The sequence below is a fragment of the Lonchura striata genome, chromosome 27, assembly GCF_050655825.1.
Source record: "Lonchura striata isolate lonStrDom1 chromosome 27, ASM5065582v1, whole genome shotgun sequence".
NCBI classification, from domain to species: domain Eukaryota; kingdom Metazoa; phylum Chordata; class Aves; order Passeriformes; family Estrildidae; genus Lonchura; species Lonchura striata.
This window is the reverse complement of record NC_140729.1, coordinates 2,728,341-2,753,424: the sequence shown is the minus strand read 5'-3', so window position 1 is coordinate 2,753,424 and position 25,084 is coordinate 2,728,341. Positions and strand designations below refer to the sequence as shown.

The 25,084-nt window shown below is 53.7% G+C and overlaps 1 protein-coding gene across 1 annotated transcript; it reads left to right on the top strand.

The window, feature by feature from the left end:
- The first annotated feature begins 248 nt into the window (after positions 1 to 248).
- Positions 249 to 8,062, top strand: CCR7 (C-C motif chemokine receptor 7). The gene is made up of 3 exons (XM_021532986.3): positions 249 to 391; positions 5,484 to 5,533; positions 6,865 to 8,062. The coding sequence occupies exons 1-3, from the start codon at positions 382 to 384 to the stop codon at positions 7,927 to 7,929; spliced, it is 1,125 nt and encodes a 374-aa protein (XP_021388661.3). The 5' UTR covers positions 249 to 381; the 3' UTR covers positions 7,930 to 8,062.
- Positions 8,063 to 25,084: the final 17,022 nt, after the last annotated feature.

Below are 25,084 nucleotides of genomic sequence, written 5' to 3'. Positions count from 1 at the left end.
AGCTACACAGATGAAGCAGGATTTGCTGGAGTAAGGAGGTGAGAAAGAGCTTCCTTCCCCTGTTTCCTTCACCACAGACCATTCCTCATGTGTCACCCCAAAAGCAGAGCCCTCTTCACTTCCCTGTCAGTAACAGCTCTGGGTGTGCAGAGCACGCCCAGGCAGCACCTGAGCACCCCGAGAGCTCAGCACAGCTCTGAACACATGAGGAGGAGGAGGGTCTACTAAATGCCAGTGACATCAGGGTGCCTGTGAGCTCCTCACAGGGGTGCAGGAAGTATAAAAGCAGAGTTCCCCGAGGAGAGCAGGAGCTGGGGAGGCGGCGCTGGAGTGGGTGATGCTCTCATTACCTCTGTGACTGGATCCTGCTGGAACCACACCATGGATGGGGGTGAGTACCTGGGCTGCAGCCTTGGGCTGTTTCTTCAGCTTTATTAATGATGCCCAGTCCCTGCCCTGTGATACAGGAGTGCAGCACTTCTATTAGAGTATTTAAACAGTATAAAAGACTTTCATCTTCCTCATTTTTACTATTAAAAGAAAAAAAAAAGAAAAGCATGGTTCTGTTTTAGAAGCTCAAAAACCTCAAATCACTTCAGAAACAAACAAAAAAGAGGTTGGGAGGCAATTTTAAGGGGCCCTTTTGTGCCAAAGCAAATTGAATCTTGCATAGTTCGCATCTTTTCTTCTGTGTTCTTAATTTAAAAAAAATAAAGAGAGAGAGAGAGAGAACACTCTCCCTGGCAACATTTTAATTCAGTAAATCAATTGAGGAATTAGGAGCAAGAAGAGCTGAGTCCATTCACTAAGTCCATCTAATCTTTTGCAAGTTATTTCTATTTTAAAATATCTGCAGGAAGACTGGGGGAAGCAGGATGCATTGGAGATGCAGGAGATCCTGGGAATGGTCAGGGGGATGGATGCAGGAAGTTCTGGGGAATAAAGGAAGCTCTGGGGATGCTCCAGGGATGCAGGAAGCCCTGGGGGATGCAGGAAGCCCTGGGGGATGCAGGAAAAAGAGGGGGCAGATCCCACAAGACACTCCAGGCAGGAGCAGAGAATGAGTCGAGGGAGTTTTCTTTCTCCTGGATGTCTCCTCAGAGCCTCTGGCAATCAATGGCTTAGGAAATTCCTGGATTTTGGAATTCCTGCATCCAAACAAACACCAAACTGGACCTGCCCACCGTACATCATTCCTCTTGTTTAAACTTTGGCATCATCCTGTGGGTGCTTTGTGGGCTGCTTGTTCCAAGGGGTTCAGTGCCTGGGGGCAGCTGAACTTAGCTCCTGGGAAAGGTTAATCAGGACATGGAAAAGAAAGAGTTAGTGAGAACCTGACCAGATTATGATAATGTTCCTGTTTAGGTTTTTTGTTCTACTATTGTATTTCAGAGGAATATTTCATTTTCCTGGAAGATGCACCACCGTGGTGCTTTCTTGAAAACACACCTGGCTCACTTCTGCAGGAAATTTTTGCTTCTCTCTGCTTATCTTGTCTTTTGATTCAGTTTCCTGAAAGGAGTGGAGGTAGATAATTACTAACTTTCTTCTGTGATAGATCAGTGAACACATGAAATAAGAGCATGACTGGGTTTCACTGGGTCCGCTCACTCTTGAGATGACAGTGTCTTTCCTCTGCCAGTTGTGAGGAGGGGAAGGGGGGAGAACAGGCTGTTAACTGCCAATAGTCATTAGAGCAAAAGCATGATTAGCTTTTCTCAGAAATATCTGGTTCTTCCCCCAAAAGCCTCCGGTACTGCTGGAGAAGGGGCACCAGAAGCTGGCACATGTATAACATACAGAGAGCAGGTTAATCACTGCCTACACGTGTGCTGAGACCAGAACTTTTGCTTTTGCAATTCCAGGTGGCCAAAAAACATTCTTTCACCACGAGGGTTTGGTCAGAGCAGGTTTGCTCAACTTTGCCAATGCTCCCTAAAGCATTCCCAGCTCCTGCTTTGCTCTCGTGCATCCCTCAGCTGTAGCAGCAGCCAGATCTGATGACCCCTGGTCATTTGTGTGATCTGATTAACCACCCTCAGGGCTGTGTCTCTCTCCTCTTCCAGGCAGATGTCCTGATACCAAATATTCCCACTGTCAGAGACTTTTCTGGGTGCACCTGATGGGATTCACTGCTCCTGCAGCTGCTCTTGCCTCGCTTACATTCAGCAGCTGGTGCTGAGGGAGATCCAGATAAGCTGGGAGGGATCTGCCTGTCCAAATTCACCCACCCTTCTGCCACAGCACAGCCTAAGCTGTGCCCACCCCAGGTGCCCACCCCAGGTGCCCACCCCAGGCACCTGAACTGGGGCTTAAAAACACCTGTTTCTTTCCCTTTGCTATTGAGGGAGCCTGAACAGCTGTCAAGGGATGAATGCTGCCCCTTGGGCTTAGTCTGTGCAGGAAGGCTGTAAAACGGAGGGGTTCCCATCTCCTGTCATGAGCAGACCCCTTCCTTCCTTCACTCCCATGGAGCAATTCCCCTTTCCACCTGTTTCCAGGTCCTTCAGGACAAGAATGGCCTCAAAACAGCATCTCCCAGGCTGAGACACACCGGGGCTGCCACGGGGCTTTAGGGCCAGGCTGACTCATTTGCTGTTTTGATGTATTTTTATAAATGAGGTTTCTAGTGCAACTGGTTGCAGGGACTTTTGCGAGGGGCTTTTTTTTTTCCTCAAAATTTTGAGGAACAAAACTTTAAAAACTTTAAGAAAATACCCACAGCAACCAACTGCCAGGAGGTGTAAAAAGGAAAGGAAAAGTAAAGAAATGTACCTAAACTGCCTGATAAGCTGCAGAGCAAGACTCATGTCATGATAATTGCTTCTGCCCACTGCCCCAGACCACAAGACAAGTTGGGGAGATGCAAGTCCTGTCCAGTCTGACTGAAACCAGTGACACAAATGTGCTCAAACTGGCACAGAGGGAGCAGGAGGCAGCAGGGCCTCTCTGGTCATGCTTTTGCAAATGTGTAATCTGAGGTGGGGGCACAGAAGAGGGGCAGAAACAGCACAGGCTTTCTTCATATTGAAAAGTCATTTGACATTTAAGACAGTTGAAACAGCAACTGAGAAGGGGGAGAAAAAAGAAACCTATGATGATCTTCAAAGGAATGATATCAGCTGAACTGTTTCAGGAGTTGGTTGAGTCACGTTCTCAGTCCTGTTTTTCTAGACCTTCACAAGGTGATAAGAAAACAGAACAGAGCAAAGGAGCCCTCACCAGGGCTGGGGCTGGGACTGGTCAGGTGAAGTCAGGGCTGGACTTGGTGTTTGCAAACCAAGCCACAGAAAGCTGAAGAAGTCTGGTTGATGTGGGTGCTTTTCCTCCATGGAATGAGGGCGGCTCTTCTCTGCCTCTTATCCAGCAGCCACAGGGGAATTTCCTGGTGGGGCTGAGCTACCAGCATGGGTACTCATCACCCATCCACAGGCAGCCAGGAGCACCAGCTCCAGGAGTCCCAGGGAAGCCAGGCTATTTAGAAGGTGTAATAGAAGGCTAAAAAGGCTGCTGTGGTGTTTGCAGAGTCAGGGACCCCGTGCCTGTATGCCAGGCAGGAAGGGCAATTACAGCTTGCTCAAACCCACCTGGTGGGTCTCAGTCCTTGGGGCTTTTACTGTATTTCCTGTTTCATATGCAAAAGCCAGGGCAGCAGTTTGAAGGGGTGACAACCACAGCAGACACCAAACCTCTTCCTGCAGTCTGGAACTGATCAGAGTGAAAGCCACTGGCTGGACAGAACAGCCAGGAGCTTCACTTCCCTTCTCAGGCAGGAGGGGCAGTTACAACTTGCTTAAACCCACCTGGTGGGTCTCATTCCTTGGGGCTTTTACTGTATTTCCTGTATCATATGCAAAAGCCAGGCAGCAGTTTGAAGGGGTGACAACCACAGCAGACACCAAACCTCTTCCTGCAGTCTGGAACTGAGGAGAGTGGACAGAACAGCCAGGTTCACTTCACCCTCAGTGCCTGCCTTGCACTCCTCCACTCCCGAGTCACCTGCACTAAGGGAACCCCTCAGATACCCCCTGCAGGGTTTGGAGAAGGTGAGAGGAGGATGAACACAAGCTGCATGAGCAAAGAAAGATGAAAATAAGGGGGGAAGGTCAGACAGAGTTTCTAGGAGGCCTCAGGGGAGGCGCTCACACAGGCCTGGGGAGGAGCACGATGAGTTTTCGCACGTGGCTGAGGATCTCTCACCCACACATCACCCTCACGTATTAAAAACATCCCCACTCACATGTAACTGATAATAGTGAAGCTGTTGCATGTGACTTAACACTGGGACATGGTACAGTGGGTACAGTTACCTGTGGTGGAAATTCATCATCCTGGTGCAGTGCAACATGAGCAGGAGCCTGGCACAAAACTGAAACCAAGCACAGCTGAGTCCAGCAGACACTGAGCACAGGAATCAGTCACATTCATGAACAACCAGGCCATGAGGAGCAAGGCAGAGTTCTGGGAGGAACAGGCAGCTGAAAGCCAAAGATATTTCCTTGCTGAGCACCCCAGAGCAGAAAATTCAGAGGGAGTGAGGGGCTGCAGGGACCAGCCAGTGCCTGGAGGCACATCCTGGGCCAAGGCACCCTCAGGGAGGGACACATCTCCTCACACCAGAATGGAGCTCAGGGCTTTCTCACTGCCACCTTCCAGCTGAGCAACTTTCAGTGGCAACTGCCTGAGGTAGATGCTGGTACCTCACTGTAAAAGCAGCGAGGAGAAAGGTTTCCCTGGCCCCTGCCTGTTAACCACAGCAGGAAGAGCTGCTTGGCTGAGATTGCTCTCACCACCACACCTGGCTCTGAATTCAGTTTTTCCTCCCAGCTGTCAGCATCCTATATTTTCACATCCCAAGGCAGCAGAAGCCAACTCTTGACATTTAGAGACAAGCAATAAATTTCAGCCAGTTCCAGTTCCATCTGTCCCATGGGGAGCTGAGCTCTCCTCTCCACAGCCCAGGCACCACACGGGCACAGCTGGGCCAGATTTATGACCCTCACAGCTGGGTATTTTCACATGGATTAAGCTGCACCCTCACTGCTCAGACACAAGGGAACAGGCTGCTGGCTGCCTGCAGGGAAAAGTAATGGATAAAATCAAAATGGGTGCACTGTGCCCAAGTTTAGAGTTCTCAACTCTCAGCCTTCACTGCACAGGGTCCTGGGCAACCTGGTCTAGGTGAAGACATCCCTGCTCACTGCAGGGGGTTGGACTGAATGACCTTTAGAGGCCCCTTCCAACCCAAACTGTTCCATGAATCCATCAATCCAGAGGGCCCAGACTCCTGAGACTCCACCAGTGCTCCTGCTCACGACCCTGGGTTATCTTGCTGGCATCTTCTCCAGGTTCTGGTTTCCTCAGAAGTGAGGGTTCTGCAGGGTTCACAATGCCATGGACAACATTACCCACTGTCTTTTCAAAGTAAGAACCATGTGGAAACCCCCACTCAGCCACTAACACAGCATCTCCTTCTTCCCTAGGCAAGCAGCTAAAGGTCACCCTTGTTTTCAGCCTGCCGCTTGTTTTTCAGGTAAGATGTTTTCAACAACATGTTTGAAATCCAACTGTTTTGTGCTGAGGGTAAAGGGAGATCTCAAAAAATCAGAACAGCCACCCACAGTCCAAGAAATGTGTGGGGACACAGCTGCTCACCCCAGGATCCAGCTGTGGGAGGTGGGAGGTGAGGGCAGAGCTCAGCTACAGAAAAACAAACAAGAGAAACAAAACCAAGCAGAGAAAAATGGTGAAAATGCAGTAATTTTTCAGATGGCCTGGGCTGAGTCCCCTCTTAGCCCCAAAATGAGCATTTCCAGGACAGACAGGAGTGCACCACGTTGATTGCAGGGAGCAGCTGGTTCCTGTTCCCTGCAAATTCCTGGTAGAGACGCTGGACTCTGACCAAGCCCAGAGCTGGAGGGGGATGCACCCGAGGAGGAAGAGTTCAGCACCTTCCCCTGCCTGTTACTCAGAGTGCCCTGGCCCCACAAGGTTGACCCCAAGCATGGAACTGTGCCATAACCTGCTCCCAAACCCAGGGCCTGGTCCTGGTGCCCGCGGTCCCTTGGCCACAGTGGTCACCCCCCAGCCCGTGGGGCTCCCAGGGCTCAGCCCGCGGGCAGAGCCGAGCACTCCGTGCTTTTCCCTTTCACTGCTGGCAGCCTGGCAGGATGTGGTGAAAGCCAAACCTGCTGAGATGGAGAGCACCGAGATGCTCTCTGATAAAGGGTGGGGGTATCCAGGGGAAACCTTTTATGTCTGTGCTACGGGGAGAAGGTTCTGGAGACTAATAAGTCAGAAAAAGCAGGGCACAGATACCGCAGGCTCTGTCTGCCCGTGGGTTATGGCAGTGTAGGAAGATGAAACAAGAATAATCAGAACTGAAATCAGGGGCCTGAATGAGATGCTGGCCTGACACGGAAACAGCTTCCTGCTGCACTCACTGTGCTTCCTCATGCTCTCACCGACACCTTCGTTGATTTTTAATTTAGCTGAAGGATGTTTTATTTCTCACATTTTATCTGACTGCCGGCTGTGCACACACAGCTGGAGGCAGGTCCTGGAACACTCTGGAAAGCTGCCACACATCTGAGGGTTTGCAGGTGTCACTTTGGCTGAGCACGAAACATGTCTGGTGGAATTCCCACTTGGAGCCCCCCAAAAAGCCCCCCAGAAAGCCCCAAACCTCACATATTTATGGGAAACACTTCCAGCCACAAGGTTGTGTCAGCTCTGGTTGTGATGTTGGCATGAGACAGCATTTGGGAACTCCCTGGGACTTCTCTCCAGGCTCCTTTCCTTGCGTGGCCACGCAGGCAGCACAGTCCTTGTCCCAACACACTCTTCTTCTCTTTCCTGTTCTAGTTCTGTGCCGGGGACAATGTCACTGACTACTACGACTCCAACAGCACCATCGACTACAGCATGTTCGAGTCGCTGTGTGAGAAGGAGGAGGTCCGTAACTTCCGCGCTGCCTTCCTCCCGGCCATGTACAGCCTCATCTGCTTCTTGGGGCTGCTGGGGAATGGGCTGGTCATGCTCACCTACATCTACTTCAAGAGGCTGAAGACCATGACAGACGTCTACTTGCTGAACCTGGCCCTGGCAGACATCCTCTTCCTGCTGACCCTTCCCTTCTGGGCCACAAGTGCAACCACACACTGGCTTTTTGGGAGCTTTGCCTGCAAAGCTGTCTACTGCATCTGCAAAATGAGTTTCTTCAGCGGGATGCTGCTCCTCCTGTCCATCAGCATCGACAGGTACTTCGCCATCGTCCAGGCAGCCTCCGCCCATCGCCTGCGTCCCCGGATGATATTCATCAGCAAGGTGACCTGCATCCTCATCTGGTTCCTGGCCTTCATCCTCTCCACCCCTGAGCTGGTTCACAGTGGTGTGAACAACGTGGAGAGCTATCCCCGTTGTTCCATCATTGCTGATGACTTGCAGAGCTTCAACACCGGCATCAAAGTGTCCCAAATGGTGTTTGGCTTCTTAATTCCCCTCCTGGTCATGTCTTTCTGCTACCTCATCATCATCAAAACGTTACTCCAGGCCCGCAACTTCGAGAAGAACAAAGCCATCAAGGTCATCATCGCCGTGGTCATCGTCTTCGTCGTCTTCCAGCTGCCCTACAACAGCGTCATGCTGGCCAAGACCATCTCAGCCTTCAACCAGACCAGCTCGTGTGAGGAGAGCAAGAAGCTGGACGTGGCGGATGACGTGACCTACACCCTGGCCTGCTTCCGATGCTGCCTCAACCCGTTCCTCTACGCCTTCATCGGCGTCAAATTCCGCACCGACCTCTTCAAGCTGCTGAAGGAGCTGGGCTGCCTGAGCCAGGAGCGCCTCTGGCAGCTCACCTCCTGCCGCGACAGCAAGAGGACCTCCTTCGCCATGGAGACAGAGACAACCACCACCTTCTCCCCGTGAGCCGAGCTCCAGACACACTTTGCTCAAGCTGAAATGGTTTTGGACATTTTCTCTAGTCTGAACTCCTGGCAGAGCAGGACCTGCCACACTGCAGAGAAGTCGAGGGGAAAATCCAGAAGCCTCCTCCTATTTCAAGCAGCAAGAGCTGCTGGCCAATGTCCCACAGGTGGAGAGACTTTACAACAGAGTTGTCACTAATAGCAAAGCAAGGGAGAGGTGGTGAGTCTACAACTCCTCCTGTCATTTCACCTTCAGCTTAGTCTTTCCCTGTCAAAATGAGAAATGCTTAACATAGAACATTTACTCTAAAAGTGACAAGTACCAAGAGAAAATGGACATTGGTGCAGCAGAACTGCCTGGGAGCATCACCCTTGCTTTGGATGTTGCTTTTAACAAGAGAACAGCTCTGCAACCCCACAGAAATGCCCTTGCACTGAGTCAGTCCGCGGCCAACCCGCACCCACAGCCTTGGGCTCCATCCAACACACAACCCCAGCTGTGGAGTAACCGAGCACACAACTGCTCTGCCTTCCCCAATGAAACGTGAGACATGACCACAGCTAATGAAAAATCCATACAAACTCCAGCCATCATTTCAATTACTTTGTATAGTATTGCAGCCACTCACAGCTCTCTCAGGAAAAGTCTAAATTCTACTTTACTTCTGCCTGTATCCTGTTTCTGGGCTATCACCTACTGACCTTGAGATAAATATGAATGTGGATTTTCTCCTCCTTTCCCAATCCTTCTAGCAGGACTTCATCTGCCTTTGAAGTCAGATCTGTATTTCACTCATAAGCTACTGGGGCGTGTTTTGCATCAGCGCTGTCGGCACCAACAAAGACATGGCTCGCTGAGGTTTGATCTGAAAGCAGTCCCACCTCTGCCAGGGCCATGGCAGCTGAACAGCAGATTATTGCCATGGAAAGTCAGACCTTGGAGGAGCCCAGACTGTAATTCCAGTGGGTGCTTTTACAGGAAGAGCCAAGATTCCTGATGACGGATGAACGCTCTGGGAACCGCTGTCATGGGACAGCTGAAGGTCAGCTGGGAGGAGCTGCTGCACAGCCTGTGCAGCTGTCCCTGTCCTTGTCCTGTGCTCCTGTCCCTGTCCTTGTCCTGTGCTCTGATCCCACAGCACCCAGAGCCATCACCAGTGGAGAGAGGTCTCAGCCTGGAGCTGCTCCCAGGGCTGACAGGGGAGACAGGTCCATGTTCCCCTGAGCACACAGAGCCATGAGCAGCAAAACACTCACTAAACAGACATTTATCCTTTTTTCCAACACATGGATCCATCAGGAGTGACACAGAGAACTCTCTGGTTCATGGGTTGCAGACACTGCTTTAGAGATTTGAGGATTAAAATCAGCCTCCCAAGACACTGGCTAGGTCTGAGACAGCAGTGCCAGTTATTTACCTGGCTGCCATCAAATCTAAATAAATTCTCCATAAACCATTTACCTTTGGTGCATGGGATTTTTGTTAAGGGTTGGGATTTGGGAAGAGAGGACATTCTGCTTTGTGTTACCTATCTGTGCTCAACTGTTGAACTCATTTTCCTTTACAGTGCCCAGGTAACTGTACAGAAGTGCTGCTTCTCTGTGACATGAAACAGGGGTGACAACTGACACTGAGCAGCTCTTTCTCATCCTTATTTGGGCAAGACACAGCTATCATGATCTTGGCCAGAGCCAGGGACACCCCCAGCACAGGGATCTTTGCAGTTTTCCTCATCAGTAACAATACATTGTTAATGTATATTCAATATGTAAAGCTGCTTTACACAAAGTTCAATCTGTTCATGAATGTACCCCGAGAATACTCTGCTTCCATGGGACCTTTTAATGTAGAACCCAGGAAACTTCTCCACCAGCACATGGAGCTGTCCTTGTGTCCTGGAGACAAAAGCCATTACCCTCCTGCAAATGAAGAAGTCTTCAGGTCCTTACAGACCAGAGGAATTCCAAATAGGATCACACAGAGCTGCAGCTGTGCCTCAGTGAGGTCAGAGTGCCTGGCTTTCCCTGGTTAAATTTAACGGACAGAACAAATTTGCATCTAATTTAGATGAGTCATGTTAACGTTGGCCTAAGATCCCAACCCAAGGTTCACCACTGATGTGTAAAAACTGACTGTATTTTGCTACTTGAGAAAAATAAATTATAACAATTTAAACAAAATACTTCTGGTTTTCCATTGCATTTTCTTCATCTTTGTACTGTCCTTGTCAATCCTTCTGTCCTCTCAGGTCAGCTCAGCTTCATACCAGTGCTGCCCTGCAGGAAAGAGAGCATGGAAAATAAACTAAATAGAAAAATGTTGGTTTATTCATCTGCTGATGGATTATAAAAGAAACAAGTCAGCAGCATGTTAAAGAGTTTTTATTTTAACTATTAACCCACCTGTCTTGATGCTGCTCCACAGTTAGATGTACCTAATGGCCATTCATCAAACTTTGAGCTGTAGCACTTTATTGTTCACGTTTAATTAAAATCCAGGAATAAACCACCACGTTACTGTGGGAATTGCTCACGGGGAGAGGCAGCAGCTCTGGGCACCCCCATCCAGGGTGAGAGCAGGAACTGTGAGTAAAACAACGAGCACAGCGCTTCTGCCGGACCTCCCCAGTTCATTCGTGCCTCAAAGCACACAGGGCAGAGCAAGGGGGCCCCCATATCCTCCACAAAAAGTGCCTGGTAATTGTGAGCACGAAATCAAAGAGGAAGAAACTCAAAGAGCACAGGAGACAGCGAGTGCCAGAGCTGAGGCTCCTTTCTGCTTTCACTGAGTGACGAAAGTCTCACGTTTTCTCCCAGAAGAGAAAGGACAAGGTGAGTTTCAGCATCTGGCCCAGAGACTCAAGAAGCATCTCCAGACTAGAGCACAACACGAGGTGCAAAACCCCTTACCCAGGGATCCTTCAATAAAACTGGGTCTCACCACGGCGAGGTCCTCAAGTGGCCCAAGAGCTCGTCTGTGCACAAGGTGCAGATGGTTGAGCAGTTTTGGAGCACGATCTGGGGATCTGCAGAGAGCCACAGCACTTTTAACCATTCCCCCTGCTCCTCTGAGCTGACTGTGAGCCAAACTCTTAATGTTCAGGAACTTTCCTGATTAAGAAAACAGACTCTACCTTAAAGCCCTAACTTAAACCAGTAAAACTTAAAACCCACCAAGCAACCACACAAAATCACAACTTGGGCTACAAATACTGCAGCCAAGTCACACAGAACTTGTTACCAAAAAAAGAAAGAGTGTACTGCTCAGATGGATTTAACCTATTTTAGTACTTTTCACCAGCTAGAGCTGCCTATTTCCTTCCATGCTTCCAAATCTTCATTAAAAAGCCAATAAAAAACCTGACCCTCATTAGAGAAGGGGAAAGTTCTCCAGGCAGGGCTGTGGTTTCTCGTGTGCCACCTGGGCAGCTGCATGAGGGAAGTCCTTGTCACCCTAAAAAAGAATGAGCTGGAACCGAGTGAGGTAAACAAACCCTAAAAATAATGCCCGTGGGTGATGGGGAAGGGTGGGGGCACATTGCATCAGTCAGAATAGCTGAGAGCAGGCCATGCTTCCTCCTCATGGCTTCTTTTGTAGGGAAAAAAACCCCAAACTCCTGTTCTGGGGGTGGAGGTGTCACATCTCAGGGGAGAACTTCTTGTACAGCCAACTGTCCTTGGCAGAGCTGCCTTGCCTGGGGTTTTATCTATCCCTGGGACACTATGAGAGGGACCTGGGGAAACTGAGGCAGCTGAAACCTCACCTGCCCTTTGTTGGTGTCATCACAAGCAGCTTCATGACCTCAAAGTAAGTAAATCAAAGAGTCTGACCAGGACTTTTTATGGATGGCAGGATGAGCTCAGAGCCAACTGCTGGCACCAAGCAGGGGACATATAAGGAAAACATATAAGGAAAAATATAACTATATATATATACATATGTAAGGAAAAATAACCAGATGAGCAGCATCCTGCTGCAGTCAATGACAGCAGCAGAATCCACTGCTAGCGGGGGTCATGTCCCCATCACAGAGCCCAGCCCATCCTGCTCCTTTCCAAGCACTAAAACCAGGCAGAATATCCCTGGCTTTGTGCTCATCCCACACATGGGAGCCCTCGCAGCCTCTGGCTGAAATGAGCACAATTTCACATGTTCAGATTTAGCAGAAATCGCCCGTTTTCAAGCCCAGCTGTGGCAGCCACCAACCCGCCCAAAATGAGAGTTATTTTTTCACTTTCACTAAGACCCCAGTTCTGCAGAGCTGAGTATTGATATTAAACCAGCAGAAAGTCAAGAGTTGATGTTCAATCACTGCCTGTCACTGCCCCAGCTTGTTGTAGAAACCTTATTCAGGTCTGGACAGAAAAGGAGCCTTCTGGCTCCACGTGCAGGGCAGCTGCAGAGCCAGCCCAGGCATCTGTCACTGCTGAGCCCCTGAACACTCCTCATGTGCAGGAACTGAAACTTCTCTTCCTGCTGCTTTGTTTTCAATTCAATTGTCTTAAAAAAAAAAAAAAAAAAAAAAAAAAAAAAAAAACAAGCAGAAAGCTACTTTGCTTTCGTGCTGCTGAATTCTGGCACAAAAATTACTGTCAAATGATCAGGGGCTTTATTGGGAAATGTTTGTGACTGAAGGAGAACTCTAAAGTCCAGAATCATCCTGCAGGAGAGGAAAAGGCCAAGCAATTTCCAGTGAAAAAAACAAAAAGGCTTTCCAGGATCTGGAGCCTGTGCATGCTGCTCTGTACCAAAATCAGAACTTCTCTCACCAGTTGCAGTCCCTGCATCCTGCAGGTTTTACCCACGGCTTTGTCTTCTCGTCAGGGAACATCCCACCTCCACGTGAAGCTCGTGAGCACACGTGTCCCAGCAGCCCTGGTTCCACTCCAGGGCAATCCCAGCAGAATCCAACCCCACTGGGGCAAAACCCAGCAGTCAGGGCTGCACGGAGAGAAACTCCTGTTTTCAGGGCAGAGTTGACTGATTCCCTGGGAGATAATGTGTTTCTTCTAAGTTTTGGCCACACCAAGCAGCGAGAAAGAGCTTCAACCCCTGTGCCAGGGCGGGGAGTGGGAGAGGAAGAAAACAAAGCCCTTTATGGATGACTAACCCAGGCTCAGCTCCTCAGCTGTGTTGCACGAGTCCCTTTGAAGCGTTTCACACTTTTGCAGGTCCTGGCTCTGCCTCGCCAGGGGGACACAGGTAGGGACAAAGCTCCTGCTCAAACGTCACCCCCGGACGATGTGCAGGGAGGGGGAGCACGGCAGAGCTGGGCCCCCACAGATGTGGCTTCCAGCAGGCTCTGGAGGGTTGCAGCAGAGCTGGAAAGGCACCAGATCTGTACAAGACTCATCCAGCTGTGCTGCCAGCAGCTCCTGGCAGGTCCCCACGCCCTCCCCTCACGTGCCAGCGCTGCCTGAGCAGCCCCAACAGCCGGAGGCGTGAGGCTGTTTTGGAGAACAACCGACAGAAAAAGTCTCCCCAGCACCACAAAGAAGCCCTGAAAAGCTGCCAGAGCCTCCTGCCTCCAGTGGGCAGCCTGCTCCTGGCTCTGCCCAGAGAAGGTCATTGTGGAATCACGGAATGGTTTGGGTTGGAGGGACCTCAGGATGGGGGAGTGATGCCTTGTGAAGGCTGACCTAGAACAGAGACTAGAGGAGCTAAAGAATAAAGTAAGGATTTATTAGGAGCCCTCAACTGAGGCAGCACAAGAGCCCAGCCAGGGCCACACCCAAGATGAACCCAAAATGGTCACAAAAATGGACAACCAGTCATGAGGTCTCTCACTTTAATAAGTTTTGGTCTATTTGCATATTGGAGTTAATTGTCCAGTTACAGCTCCAACCCATGAAGTCCCATCCTTCTTGTTTTTCTCTCTCCAGCCCACGCTGTTTCTGCTCTTGGGCCTGAGATCTGGATCATTTGTCCTTGGTCCCCAGCTGGAGAAGGAACTGATTTGTCTCCCTGCTCTGTGAAGACAGTTCACCATCCCATAATATGAAACCCAGATCAACCCACTAAAGCAGCACAGAACCTGAAAAACAGAAAAGCTCAGACCTGAGCCATGAGGAGCAGCCCCAGAGCTGTGCCACAGGGCTGTCCCGGCTGTCCCAGGGCCAGGGCATGGCGGTGATGCTCCAGGGAGACAGCAGCTCTGCACAAAAGCTGCTCCTCCCAGGGGACTTCTCCACTGAGGAGCTGCTCCTGAGCTCCAGCAGGGCAATGAGCCCCCTTTATAACCAGCAGTGCAGAAACAACCTTCCCTCACAGGGCATTTCCTCCTGCAGCCGTGGAGGAGGTCACGGCTGAAACACACCGTGAGATGGAGCTCCAGGGACCAAGCTGGAAAGACTTCTGTCTTTTCCCCGACATCTGAAACAAAGAAAATAGAGATTGTAGGTAAAGCCCAGCACAGAAAGAACCTCCCAAAGCACTGCTGACCTTCCCAGGGCCTGAGTGACAACCTCAGGAGTGACAGGACAGCCCAGACAGGCTCTGAGTGACCCACACATGAGCTGTGGCCACCATCCCCCTTTGGCTGCAGCCATCCTGGGAACCAGCAGAGACACAAAGCTGGGACAGGAGAGAGCAGGGACACGGTCTGCTCCATGTCCTTCCCTCAGAGCCACTCTCCTCTCCCCTTGCCTTGGGTCAGGAGTTCCCCGTTCCCAGCCAAACCTCCGAGCTCCCCGCAGGCACCGGGAGCGAGCAGGGCGCTGTCCTTGAGAGCTGCTGACACCGTGCGGGAGCGGCTGGGAAGCTGCACACACACCGGCTGCCCTCCGAGCCGGCACTCCGGGAAAACTCGGGAAAACCCACCCTGGAGTAAAGGTGTGGCTTCACACACCATCGCTGACATCCTATGGAATCCCTGCCGGCAATCAGGCTAAAAAGTGGAGTTGCTCTGCTTTGGTTTCATTGAAATTATTGGAAATTATCTTACATAGCTTTGATTCACTTGATTTTTCCCTCTGTATTACCCCGTGCTTCTCCCATGTGATTTCCATACTCCATTCTCAGTGCTAAACTCCATCCTGTTTCCTACATCGTCGCATAAAAATTACATCTCCCACAGAGCACCTTCCGCTGGCTTTGTACCCAAATTTCCTAGACAACTCTGAGAAGCACAAATGGCCTTTTGCAGCCACCTCCTACCACGTGCGGCCCTGTGGGAAACTCCAGCACAGCAGCTCTGGAAAAATCCCAGCCTGGAAAATGGGATTTGTCAGGCAGCAAAAGATGCTTTTTTCAAGCAAGCTTTACAAACACACCCCACAGGGCCTCGTTGTGCTTTTCAATCTCTCACCACACAAGAACGAGAGGCTTCAGCTTCTGAACGTGTCGATGAACTGAGAAAAACACCATCATTTCAGAGATCAGTGACTCGGAGACTTCTCACCGTTATGCAGGTGACAATGAACTTTGCAGAGGTGCGAATTTTGCACCGAGGTGAAGCTACAGCTGGCAGAGGCTGGGACAGAAACTCTGACAGTGAATAGTCCCTCTGCTGAGAGGTTCTGTCACCCTAAAACCCCACCGTGCAAACAAATGGTTCTGGAGTAACTCCTGTGTAACAGATAAAGATCTAGAGCTGCTTGAGAGCATCCAAAGGGGGCTGTGAGGATGGTGAAGAACCTGGAGGGGAAGGGAATGGAGGAGCAGCTGAGAGCACTGGTTTCTTCAGCATCCTCCAGGTGGGCAGCTCTGATCTCTGCTCTGGTGACCAGAGGGAGCAGCTGGAGCTGGGTCTGGGACACTTCCACTGGATTTCAGGGAAAGGTTCTTCTCCCAGAGCCTGCTCAGGCACTGAACACACTCCCCAGGGAATGGGCACAGCCCCAGGGCTGACACAGCTCCAGCAGTGTTTGGACAATGCTCTCAGCACACGGTGGGATTGTTGGGGTGTCCTGTGCAGGGACAGCAGTTGTACATCAATTATCCTTGTAGGTCCCTTCCAACTCAGGATATTCCCAGATTCTTTGTCAGCAAAAATGCACATGAAAACTATCAGCCTTTAGTGCAGCAGCCGATTTCAGGCTCTTTTTCCAGGGGGTGCCCAAACCCCTCACGCTCTCCCAGCCCCTCTGTCCCCTCCTGTATGTGTGAGGAACAACTGAACCCCCTCATTTCCCCCCAAACCCCCTCCCTGCGAACTGAAACCTCCCCGGCTCTGCACACAATTATCCACTCACGTTTTGCCTTTTCCCCCTTGTTTGCACAGCAAAAAAAAAAAAAAAAAAAAAAAAACAAAACCCAAAAAAACCCACAAAGAAAGTCCTTTTTTGTGGCTTCTGCAGAAGACAAACGAACAAAAACAACCCTGCTCGCCCCACCTATGCCACTGGCTTTTATCTGCGGGAGCCAGAGCCCAGAGCCCACCCCTCAGACCTTACTCAGACCTCATGGAAATGAAGAGCAAATCTGTTTGCAAAGAAAGGCTCCCACACCCCCTTACCAAACACTTCAGTATTGTTTTTATTTTTGCCCCCAAAATGCTGTCCATGTGTCACCCCTGCGTGGCACAGCACGGGCACCAGGTAGGGAACCTCACCTGCTGCCCTGCTGTGTTCACCTGACCCCCTCCCCGTGCTCACCTGTCCCCACCTGCCCTCACCTGTCCCCACCCGTCTCCAACTGTCTCCACGTGTTCTCACCTGTCCCCACTCCCTCCCGCCGTGCTCACCTGCCCCCACCTGCCCTCACCTGCCCCCACCTGCCCTCACCTGCCCCCAACTGTCCTCACCTGTCCCCAACTGTCCCCACCTGTCCCAACCTGCCCTCACCTGCCCTCACCTGTCCCCTCCTGCCCCATCTGCTCCCCCCGTGCTCACCTGTCCCCACCTGTCCCCTTCCCTCCCTCCTGTCCCCTCCTGCCCTCACCTGTCCCCACCTGTCCCCAACTGTCCCCACCTGTCCCCTCCTGCCCTCACCTCTCCCCACCTGTTCCCACCTGTCCCCACCTGTCCCCACCTGTCCCCAACTGTCCCCACGTGTCCTCCCCCACCTGTCCTTACCTGTCCCCACCTGTCCCCACCTGCCCTCACCTGTCCCCAAGTGTCCCCTCCTGCCCTCACCTGTCCCCACCTGTTCCCACCTGTCCCCACCTGTCCCCAACTGTCCCCACGTGTCCTCCCCCACGTGTCCTTACCTGTCACCACCTGTCCCCACGTGTCCTCACCTGTCCCCAACTGTCCCCTCCTGCCCTCACCTGTTCCCACCTGTCCCCACCTGCCCTCACCTGTCCCCAGGTGTCCTCTCCTGTCCCCACCTGTCCTCACCCGTCCCCACCTGTCCCCACCTGTCCCCAGGTGTCCTCTCCTGTCCCCACCTGTCCCCCCTCACCTGTGCACGCGCAGTCACGTGTCCCCGCGTGTCCCCGCCCCCCCGGCTGCACCCACAGCGCCCCCTGGCGGCCCCGAGCCCAGCGCGGCCCCCGCCGCCGCTGGGGGGAACCGGAGACCGCCGGATCCACCGGGAGAGCCGGAGACCCCCCCGCCCCGAGCCTCCGGATCCACCGGGAGAGCCGGAGACCCCCCCGAGCCACCGGATCCACCGGGAGAGCCGGAGACCCCCCCGAGCCACCGGATCCACCGGGAGAGCCGGAGACCCCCCCGAGCCTCCGGATCCACCGGGAGAGCCGGAGACCCCCCCGAGCCTCCGGATCCACCGGGAGAGCCGGAGACCCCCCCGCCCCGAGCCACCGGGAGAGCCGGAGACCCCCCCGAGCCTCCGGATCCACCGGGAGAGCCGGAGACCCCCCCGAGCCTCCGGATCCACCGGGAGAGCCGGAGACCCCCCCGCCCCGAGCCACCGGGAGAGCCGGAGACCCCCCCGAGCCTCCGGATCCACCGGGAGAGCCGGAGACCCCCCCGAGCCTCCCGATCCACCGGGAGAGCCGGAGACCCCCCCGAGCCTCCCGATCCACCGGGAGAGCCGGAGACCCCCCCGCCCCGAGCCTCCGGATCCACCGGGAGAGCCGGAGACCCCCCCGAACCTCCCGATCCACCGGGAGAGCCGGAGACCCCCCCGCCCCGAGCCTCCGGATCCACCGGGAGAGCCGGAGACCCCCCCGAGCCACCGGATCCACCGGGAGAGCCGGAGACCCCCCCGAGCCACCGGATCCACCGGGAGAGCCGGAGACCCCCCCGAGCCTCCGGATCCACCGGGAGAGCCGGAGACCCCCCCGAGCCACCGGATCCACCGGGAGAACCGGAGACCCCCCCCGCCCCGAACCTCCGAATCCACCGGGAGAGCCGGAGACCCCCCCGAGCCTCCGGATCCACCGGGAGAGCCGGAGACCCCCCCGAGCCTCCGGATCCACCGGGAGAACCGGGCCCACAGCACAGCCACTGCATTCCCCGGGAGACCCGAACCCACCAGTGACCCCCCACCCTGAGCCACCACATCCACCGGATCCACCAGCAGAACCGAGCCCACCAGAGACCCCTGAGCCCACCGGCAGAACCAGGCCCACCAGAGACCCCCGAGCCAGCACAGCCACCAGCAGAACTGAGCCCACCAGAGACCCCCGAGCCAGCACAGCCACCAGCAGAACCAAGCCCACCAGAGACCCCCGAGCCCACCAGCAGAACCGAGCCCACCAGAGACCCCCGAGCCAGCACAGCCACCAGCAGAACCAAGCCCACCAGAGACCCCCGAGCCCACCAGCAGAACCGAGCCCACCAGAGACCCCCGAGCCCACCAGCAGAACCAAGCCCACCAGAGACCCCCGAGCCCACCAGCAGAACTGAGCCCACCAGAGACCCCCGAGCCAGCACAGCCACCAGCAGAACTGAGCCCACCAGAGACCCCCGAGCCAGCACAGCCACCAGCAGAACCAGGCCCACCAGAGACCCCCGAGCCCACCAGCAGAACCGAGCCCACCAGAGACCCCTGATCCACCACAGCCACGGCAGAACCGAGCCCACCAGAGACCCCCGAGCCCACCAGCAGAACCGGGCCTGGCAGAGTTTGCCCCGAGCAGCTGTGGCTGCCCCATCCCTGGAAAAGCCCAAGGCCAGGCTGACAGGCCTTGGAGCACCCTGGGACAGGGGAAGGTGTCCCTGCCATGGCAGGGGTGGGACAGGACGGGTGTTAAGGTTCCTTGCAACCCAAATTATTCCACGAGGCTGTGATTTTATGAACACAGTTGTCACTGTGGGACAGTAGTGCCAGGAGTGGAACTGCAGCAGGATGCAGGAGCTGCAGATGCCACCAGGATCAAGCCTCAGTTAACCTTGTGTGTTTATTCTGCCCTGTATCATCTCCCAGGAACGTTTCTGAATCTGTCTCAGAGCTGTGTGCTGTCACTCTGGGGCAGGGGGAGCATTTGGTACCCTTCAGTATTTTCATTAAGGGTCTAAAAGCTCAGTTTGGTGCTCAGAGGTGCTCATGCCTCTCAGGCAGACGCTATTCTCACTTCCCTTCTCATCACTGCCACAAGGAGCAGGTGATGCCCAGGAAATCCACAAAAAATAATTTTGGCTGCAGCTGGCAGCTTCTCCTTCCAACCCAGCTAAAAACCAGGTAAATCCCGATGCCCCTGTCAGTGGCCACCGAGCACAATTCCCATTCCTCCAAATCTTGAACAACACAGTGACAAAGCCCAGCTAAAAACCAGGCAGGAGAACCACATTTTTCATTGCTCTGGTACCTGCTGAGGGTCTCAGGGCCCTTTGGAGATGGGAACCAAGCCCCCAGTGTTGTCACTGAGAAACGAGCCCGAGGTGATGCTCGGGCTGTGAGCAGAACAATGTCACAAGCTCGTTGCCGGTCCCGCTTTGCTGGCACAGTCCGTGGCACTGGAATTCGCAGGGCTGGAGGAAGCAGCACTGCAGCACTCGGGTATGGAAATGAGCCGATAAATAGAGCATGACCCGCCTGCGGAGCACGGGAAGGGCACTGCAGAGCTCGCTTCCCGGAGAAAGCCTGGGAGCTGATCCCTTCCCCGGGGAGAGACAGAGGGAGCACAAGTGCTAACTCACAAACACGCAGGAAAGCAACAAAAGCAGGGGCAAAGCGTCTTGTTCTGTTAAATTCTTTTGGGTTTGTTCTGTTTTCCCACGGCACATTTTTTTTGTCACGAGAAAAGTCTTGAAAACTCCTAATGGCAAAATAAAAATGAAAGAGGCCGGTGTGACTCTCCTGGCACTGGGTCAGGCTCATCCCTGTGCTCAGGATCCAGCCCCGGCAGTATTTCCTTCATCTGAGAGCTCCTGGGAGGAGGATGCCGGTGTTACCTGGCGGAAATGGGATGCTGCTGAGGCAGAGCGTGAGATCCCCAAAAATCCTCTACAGTAGTGGCACTGGCCTCAGATTTCCCAACCCACCTGCCTCCGTGGTTTGCCAGGAGCTGCAAATCTTCCTCTGCCCTGATCTGTTGAAGCTGTAACCCCGAGGGATGCCCGAGAGCGACAGCCAGAGCAGGCGTGGAAGTGCGAGTGAGCCGCTGGCCGCTTTTCTCGCTCCAGGACAGCTCGGCTGCCTCCCGGGAGATCCTCACAGCTCCATTAGCGTCCATTAGCAGCTTCCTCTCCTTTGCCTGGCACTGAGGGTGGTCCTGTGCAAGTTGTGGCCGTGGTGGTCCCGGGGGCTGCTGCAGCTCACGGAGAGGAGCCGGCCCCGGCCCCGGGCAGGAAGGAACCGCGGGGCCTCCGCTCCTTCCTTTTCCTGCAGGCTCGGACAATAGCAGGGCAAGAAAGTTTTAATAAAGAGGCACCTCTTTTTTTTTTTTTTTTTTTTTTTTGTCCCGTGGAGGGGTTTCAGGGTGCTGGTTCTTTCCTGGGAGCTGTCCCTGCTATCAGGTTATTAGGGGTTATTATTATTATTATGGATAAAGTGGGCAAGGAAGGTGATATAGGTGAGGATCATTCAGTGCTGGAGGGCTGCCAGGGGCTGTGAGTGGGACAGGGAAGTGCAGCTCCCCCTCTGCAGCTCTGCAGGGGCAGGCACATGCACGTTTCCATCTTACAATGGCTCAGCCCCACTGAAATCTGTAGCAGCCTTTGAAGGACTGAGGATCAAGCACTCTCCCAGCAGCTGTTCCCAGATTTTCCCATGCCATGGCCTCACCATCCCAGTCAGAGAGCCCTTTGCATCCCCGGGCAAAGGGCAAAGGCTGCAAAGGAAGAATTCAGGACCGTGTGGGACGGAATGGATGGACTCGTACGGGAGAGCTTTGGCCAGGAAAAAGCTGCCTCTTCACGGGGAAGTGGCCCAGCCTGGAGGCCGGGAAGGATCCAGGTGCCCTTCCCATCCCGCTGCCCTGGCAGCAGCCGGGCCAGGGCGCTGCGGGCTGGGCTGAGGGCGGGCAAGGCAGGAGCCTTTGGCCCCGCTGTGCCCGCACTGCGGCTGGAAACAGCCTCCATAAATACCGGAATGCTTTCAGCGTGACAAGTGTCAGCAGCTGTGAGTCAGCCCTTGGCACTGCCTGCAGTCACCAGCCGTGCTCCCATCGTCTGGGGTCCCCTGGAATGTGAGCCCACCCCGGCAGAGCCGCGGCTGAAGCGGCACCCTGTGGCTCCCGGTGCGGCGGTGCCCAGGCTACAGCGATGCGAGGGAAGGTGCCACTTCCCAAGAAGCACTGGACCACTTTGTGCACAGCCAGTGTGGGATTCAGCGGGGAAAACGGATCCTGAGAGCTTGTCCCAAGCACTTCTCCCAGGAAAAAATCTGGGAACAGCTGCTGGGAGAGTGCTTGATCCTCAGTCCTTCAAAGGCTGCTACAGATTTCAGTGGGGCTGAGCCATTGTAAGATGGAAACGTGCATGTGCCTGCCCCTGCAGAGCTGCAGAGGGGGAGCTGCAGCCCTCAGCACTTCCCTGTCCCACTCACAGCCCCTGGCAGCCCTCCAGCACTGAATGATCCTCACCGTCCTTGCCCACTTTATCCCAGTAAACCCAGAATAATCAGCCTATTCTTCTCCAGCCCTTTGTTGCTGCACCCATCCGGAGGCCCCCAGCACACCTTGGCTCTACCTTTCCCCTTCCTGCCGTCCCTGCTCATTCCTCCTCACCCCTGCTATTAGCAGTAAGAGCTGTAATTACCATTCTGGCTGTGCCCAGAATCCTCTCCCTTCCCTCCTCGCAGGGTTTACAGTTTTTCCGTTGGACAAATATGGGAGCAATTCCCCTGAATTGCCAATCCCTATCAGTGCTGGTGTGGGGCACTGCAGCTAGAGCAAACAGAGCTGATTGTGGAGGGGAAAAGTGAGTGTGGAGAGCAATTGTTCTTCTTGAGTTCACCTTGATAACAGAGACGCCAGCTCCAAGACAAAAGCTGTTTCATGGTTCCGTGCCCTGGGGTTGCAAGTCTCACTCCTGAAAAAGGAAAAACTGGTGCTATTAGTTAAAAACCCAGTTCAGAGGTGGGAAAGAGAAGAGGCAGAGTGAGAAGAGATGGGCTTCATTTCCTTTTCTTCTTCCACCACCGTGTAACCTGCAGCGAGTCTCCTACCCTGGAGAAGAGAACTTCACCAGGACGATTTGTTTGGAAGCTGTCAGCAGCTCTGGTTCAGAGGTTAATGTCTCTCCCATCTCCGTGCTGTCAGCGTGTGCAGAAATGCTTCTGCTGAGAGGTCACCGGAGCGCAAACAAGGACAGGTGTGATGGCTCCATCTCACCCATCCCCACCTGAGCACCTGCACTCTGAGCCCAGCTGCCAGCAGGATTTAGGGCCAGCACGCCAGGTTTCTTTATAGCAGGAGCAGCAGGAACAGCCCAGCCTTGCCGTGATGGGCAACAAACCCCTGAGGAGCTCACTCTGCAGAGGAGAAGCCTCTGTGTCTGTGGGTCCACGCAAACACAAACACCTCCAGGATTTCTCCTCCTGGATTGCTCCTCCAGGAGAGCTCCCCCACTGCTGAGGAGCTCTGGAGGCTTCTCCCAGCACACAGCTCTCCTGGGACAGCCAGTGGCCAGCAAGTCTGGGCCAGGTTATGGATTTAATGATGAAACTGCTGCTGGCTTACTGGGTTGGGCAAGTCCTGCTGCCCAGCAGCTCAGCCTGGGAGTGACCAGGACTGCCTCCTCTGAAAATCCCTTGGATTTAGTGCTGATAGTTACTGGAAGGGCTCCAAGTGTGGGGTTTTTTCAGGCAGCATCTCCACAGCCTATGTCACTGATCACATAGAGGAGCGTGGAAGTGCTCACTGATCCATGGCTAACGTGCTCTTTGGAGGTGTCCGAGGTGTTCTGGCTCTGCCTGGATGAGAGCAGAGCCCGAGGCAGTGCCTGGAGACCAGAGGACAGAGAAACAGCTCCCAGAGGCTCAACCACAGCAGCAAGAGTGGTGCTGCTCCCCTGGAAACACTTCCCACCTGGATGGCCCCAGATGGGCCTGTGCCTTCACACCATGCTGTCCTCGTGGAGCTGGTTGAGGGGCCTGCAGCAGGCACTGGGGAGATCCTCTGGTTCCTGAGAAGCCCAGTTTGCAAAGCCCCCTCAAACAACCCAGCTGAGGGTCCCCAGGGCTCTGCTGGCACAGGTGGCTCCAGGGGGAATGTGGTGACTCTCTGCAAGGGGATGGTGTCACTTGGCACAGGCTGAAATACGTCTGTGGTGGGGAGCCAGGAGGTTTTGTGATTCATTCACTCTGACATCAGTGTGGGATGGCTCATGGACGGATCCAGGGTGGATCCTGGAAGCATCTTTCTAAGGAAAGTTTTGGACAATGACGTCCCAGACTGTGACAATGGATGATGCCAAAGGGACAACCTGTGCTGCTCTTTCCTGCCTCCTCAGCAACAGGGAGGCAGGTACTCCCCATGTGAGGTTTCTTCACTGGAAATCATCCATCAAAAGCTGCTACAGAGAAAGGGTTTGCTGCTAAGGAAAGAAGAGCTCAGTCTCTAATTCTTTGAGGTTTTGAGAGCAAAACGCACCTGCAGATGCAGGCTGTGGGCAGTTCTCCTTTGCTTGCTTTAAACCACTGGGAAACACCCCAGAGAAATCCAAAATGTTCATCCTGGGGGACAGTTCCTCAGGACAGTTATGAGCTGAACATCAGCAACACCCTTGGGGCAGGGAGCCTCGGGATGCCAGTTTTCTCTTGGGCTTGTCTGTAGCTCTTTGGCACATGGTCAACTACCAGTGCCACACAGCACTCTCCAAAACAGAGATTTTCTCCGTGCCCCACATCCACAGCCAGGTAATGGAGAGAGCTCTGCGCTCCAGTAGGTGAATGGAGACGAGAGATCTCTGAAGGCTGCTCTTGGGATTTCAGGTTTATTAGGGATGGAGAAAGGTCCTGCTTCCAGACACAGCACGTGGTGAGGCTTGAGGGGATGAGGGAGGGAAGAGACAAGAGGATGTTCTAGGAGAGGGGAAGTTCCAAGAGCCCGTGTGGCCCCTCGGAGACCCCTTTTCAAGGAGCTTCAAGGTGGGCTGGAACAAGGCTCGGGCCAATGGGGTTACAGGCACTTGATGTTTTAGGGGAGGGATAGAGGTGCAGGGTTGATGTTCCCCCCCTGCACAGACCCCCAGAATATCCTAGGCTAGCTCAGAGGTAAGCAGGCTGTGAAGGGGAGGAATATCAGGAGATGGCAAAGATTTCCAAAAGAGGCTCTTACCCCAATATATGTTAGTTCAGCTCTCTTTGTTCTGTGATGTCCATGTGGAGAGCAGAGCAAAGAGAATGAACAGGAGATGTCAGGGGTCTATACAGACTTTGGACAGGGTGGGCTTCCCTGGCTCTCCACCAACCCCATTGGGGCAGGAAGGAGGGGTCTGGGGATATCTTGATCAGAGTCACAGGGTCCTGGGGAAGGGGAAATAGAGTGCCCATGAGCTCACTGTAACACAGGGTGAACCATACATTTTGGGGGTTGAGATGGAACAGCCCACTTGACCCCTGGACCCATCCATAGGCAAGGGCATTGTCCGGCTAGCAGGGAGCACCGTTCTCATCCTGGCTGTATTATTTATGAATAATTATATTTATCCATCCTTCCCAACAAGGTAATTCCTCATGGGAGGCATCAGGAACCACCTGGTGCTGCCCCCTCGGCTCTGCCCGAGCAGGGCAGCAGCGGGGCCCCATCCTGTGTCCTTGACGTCAGTGGTTTTCCCCTGGCAGCGCCCGGCGTGTGCAGGCACAGACCTGGAGTTCTGCTCAGCCCTGCCCACGCCTCTGGCACGTTCTGGGCCGCTTTTCCATC

Excerpts from the sequence above, each read along its gene's own strand:
- CCR7 (XM_021532986.3), top strand. Across the intron at positions 5,534-6,864 it reads GCCTGCCGCTTGTTTTTCAG|TTCTGTGCCGGGGACAATGT; the intron begins GTAAGATGTTTT and ends TTCCTGTTCTAG.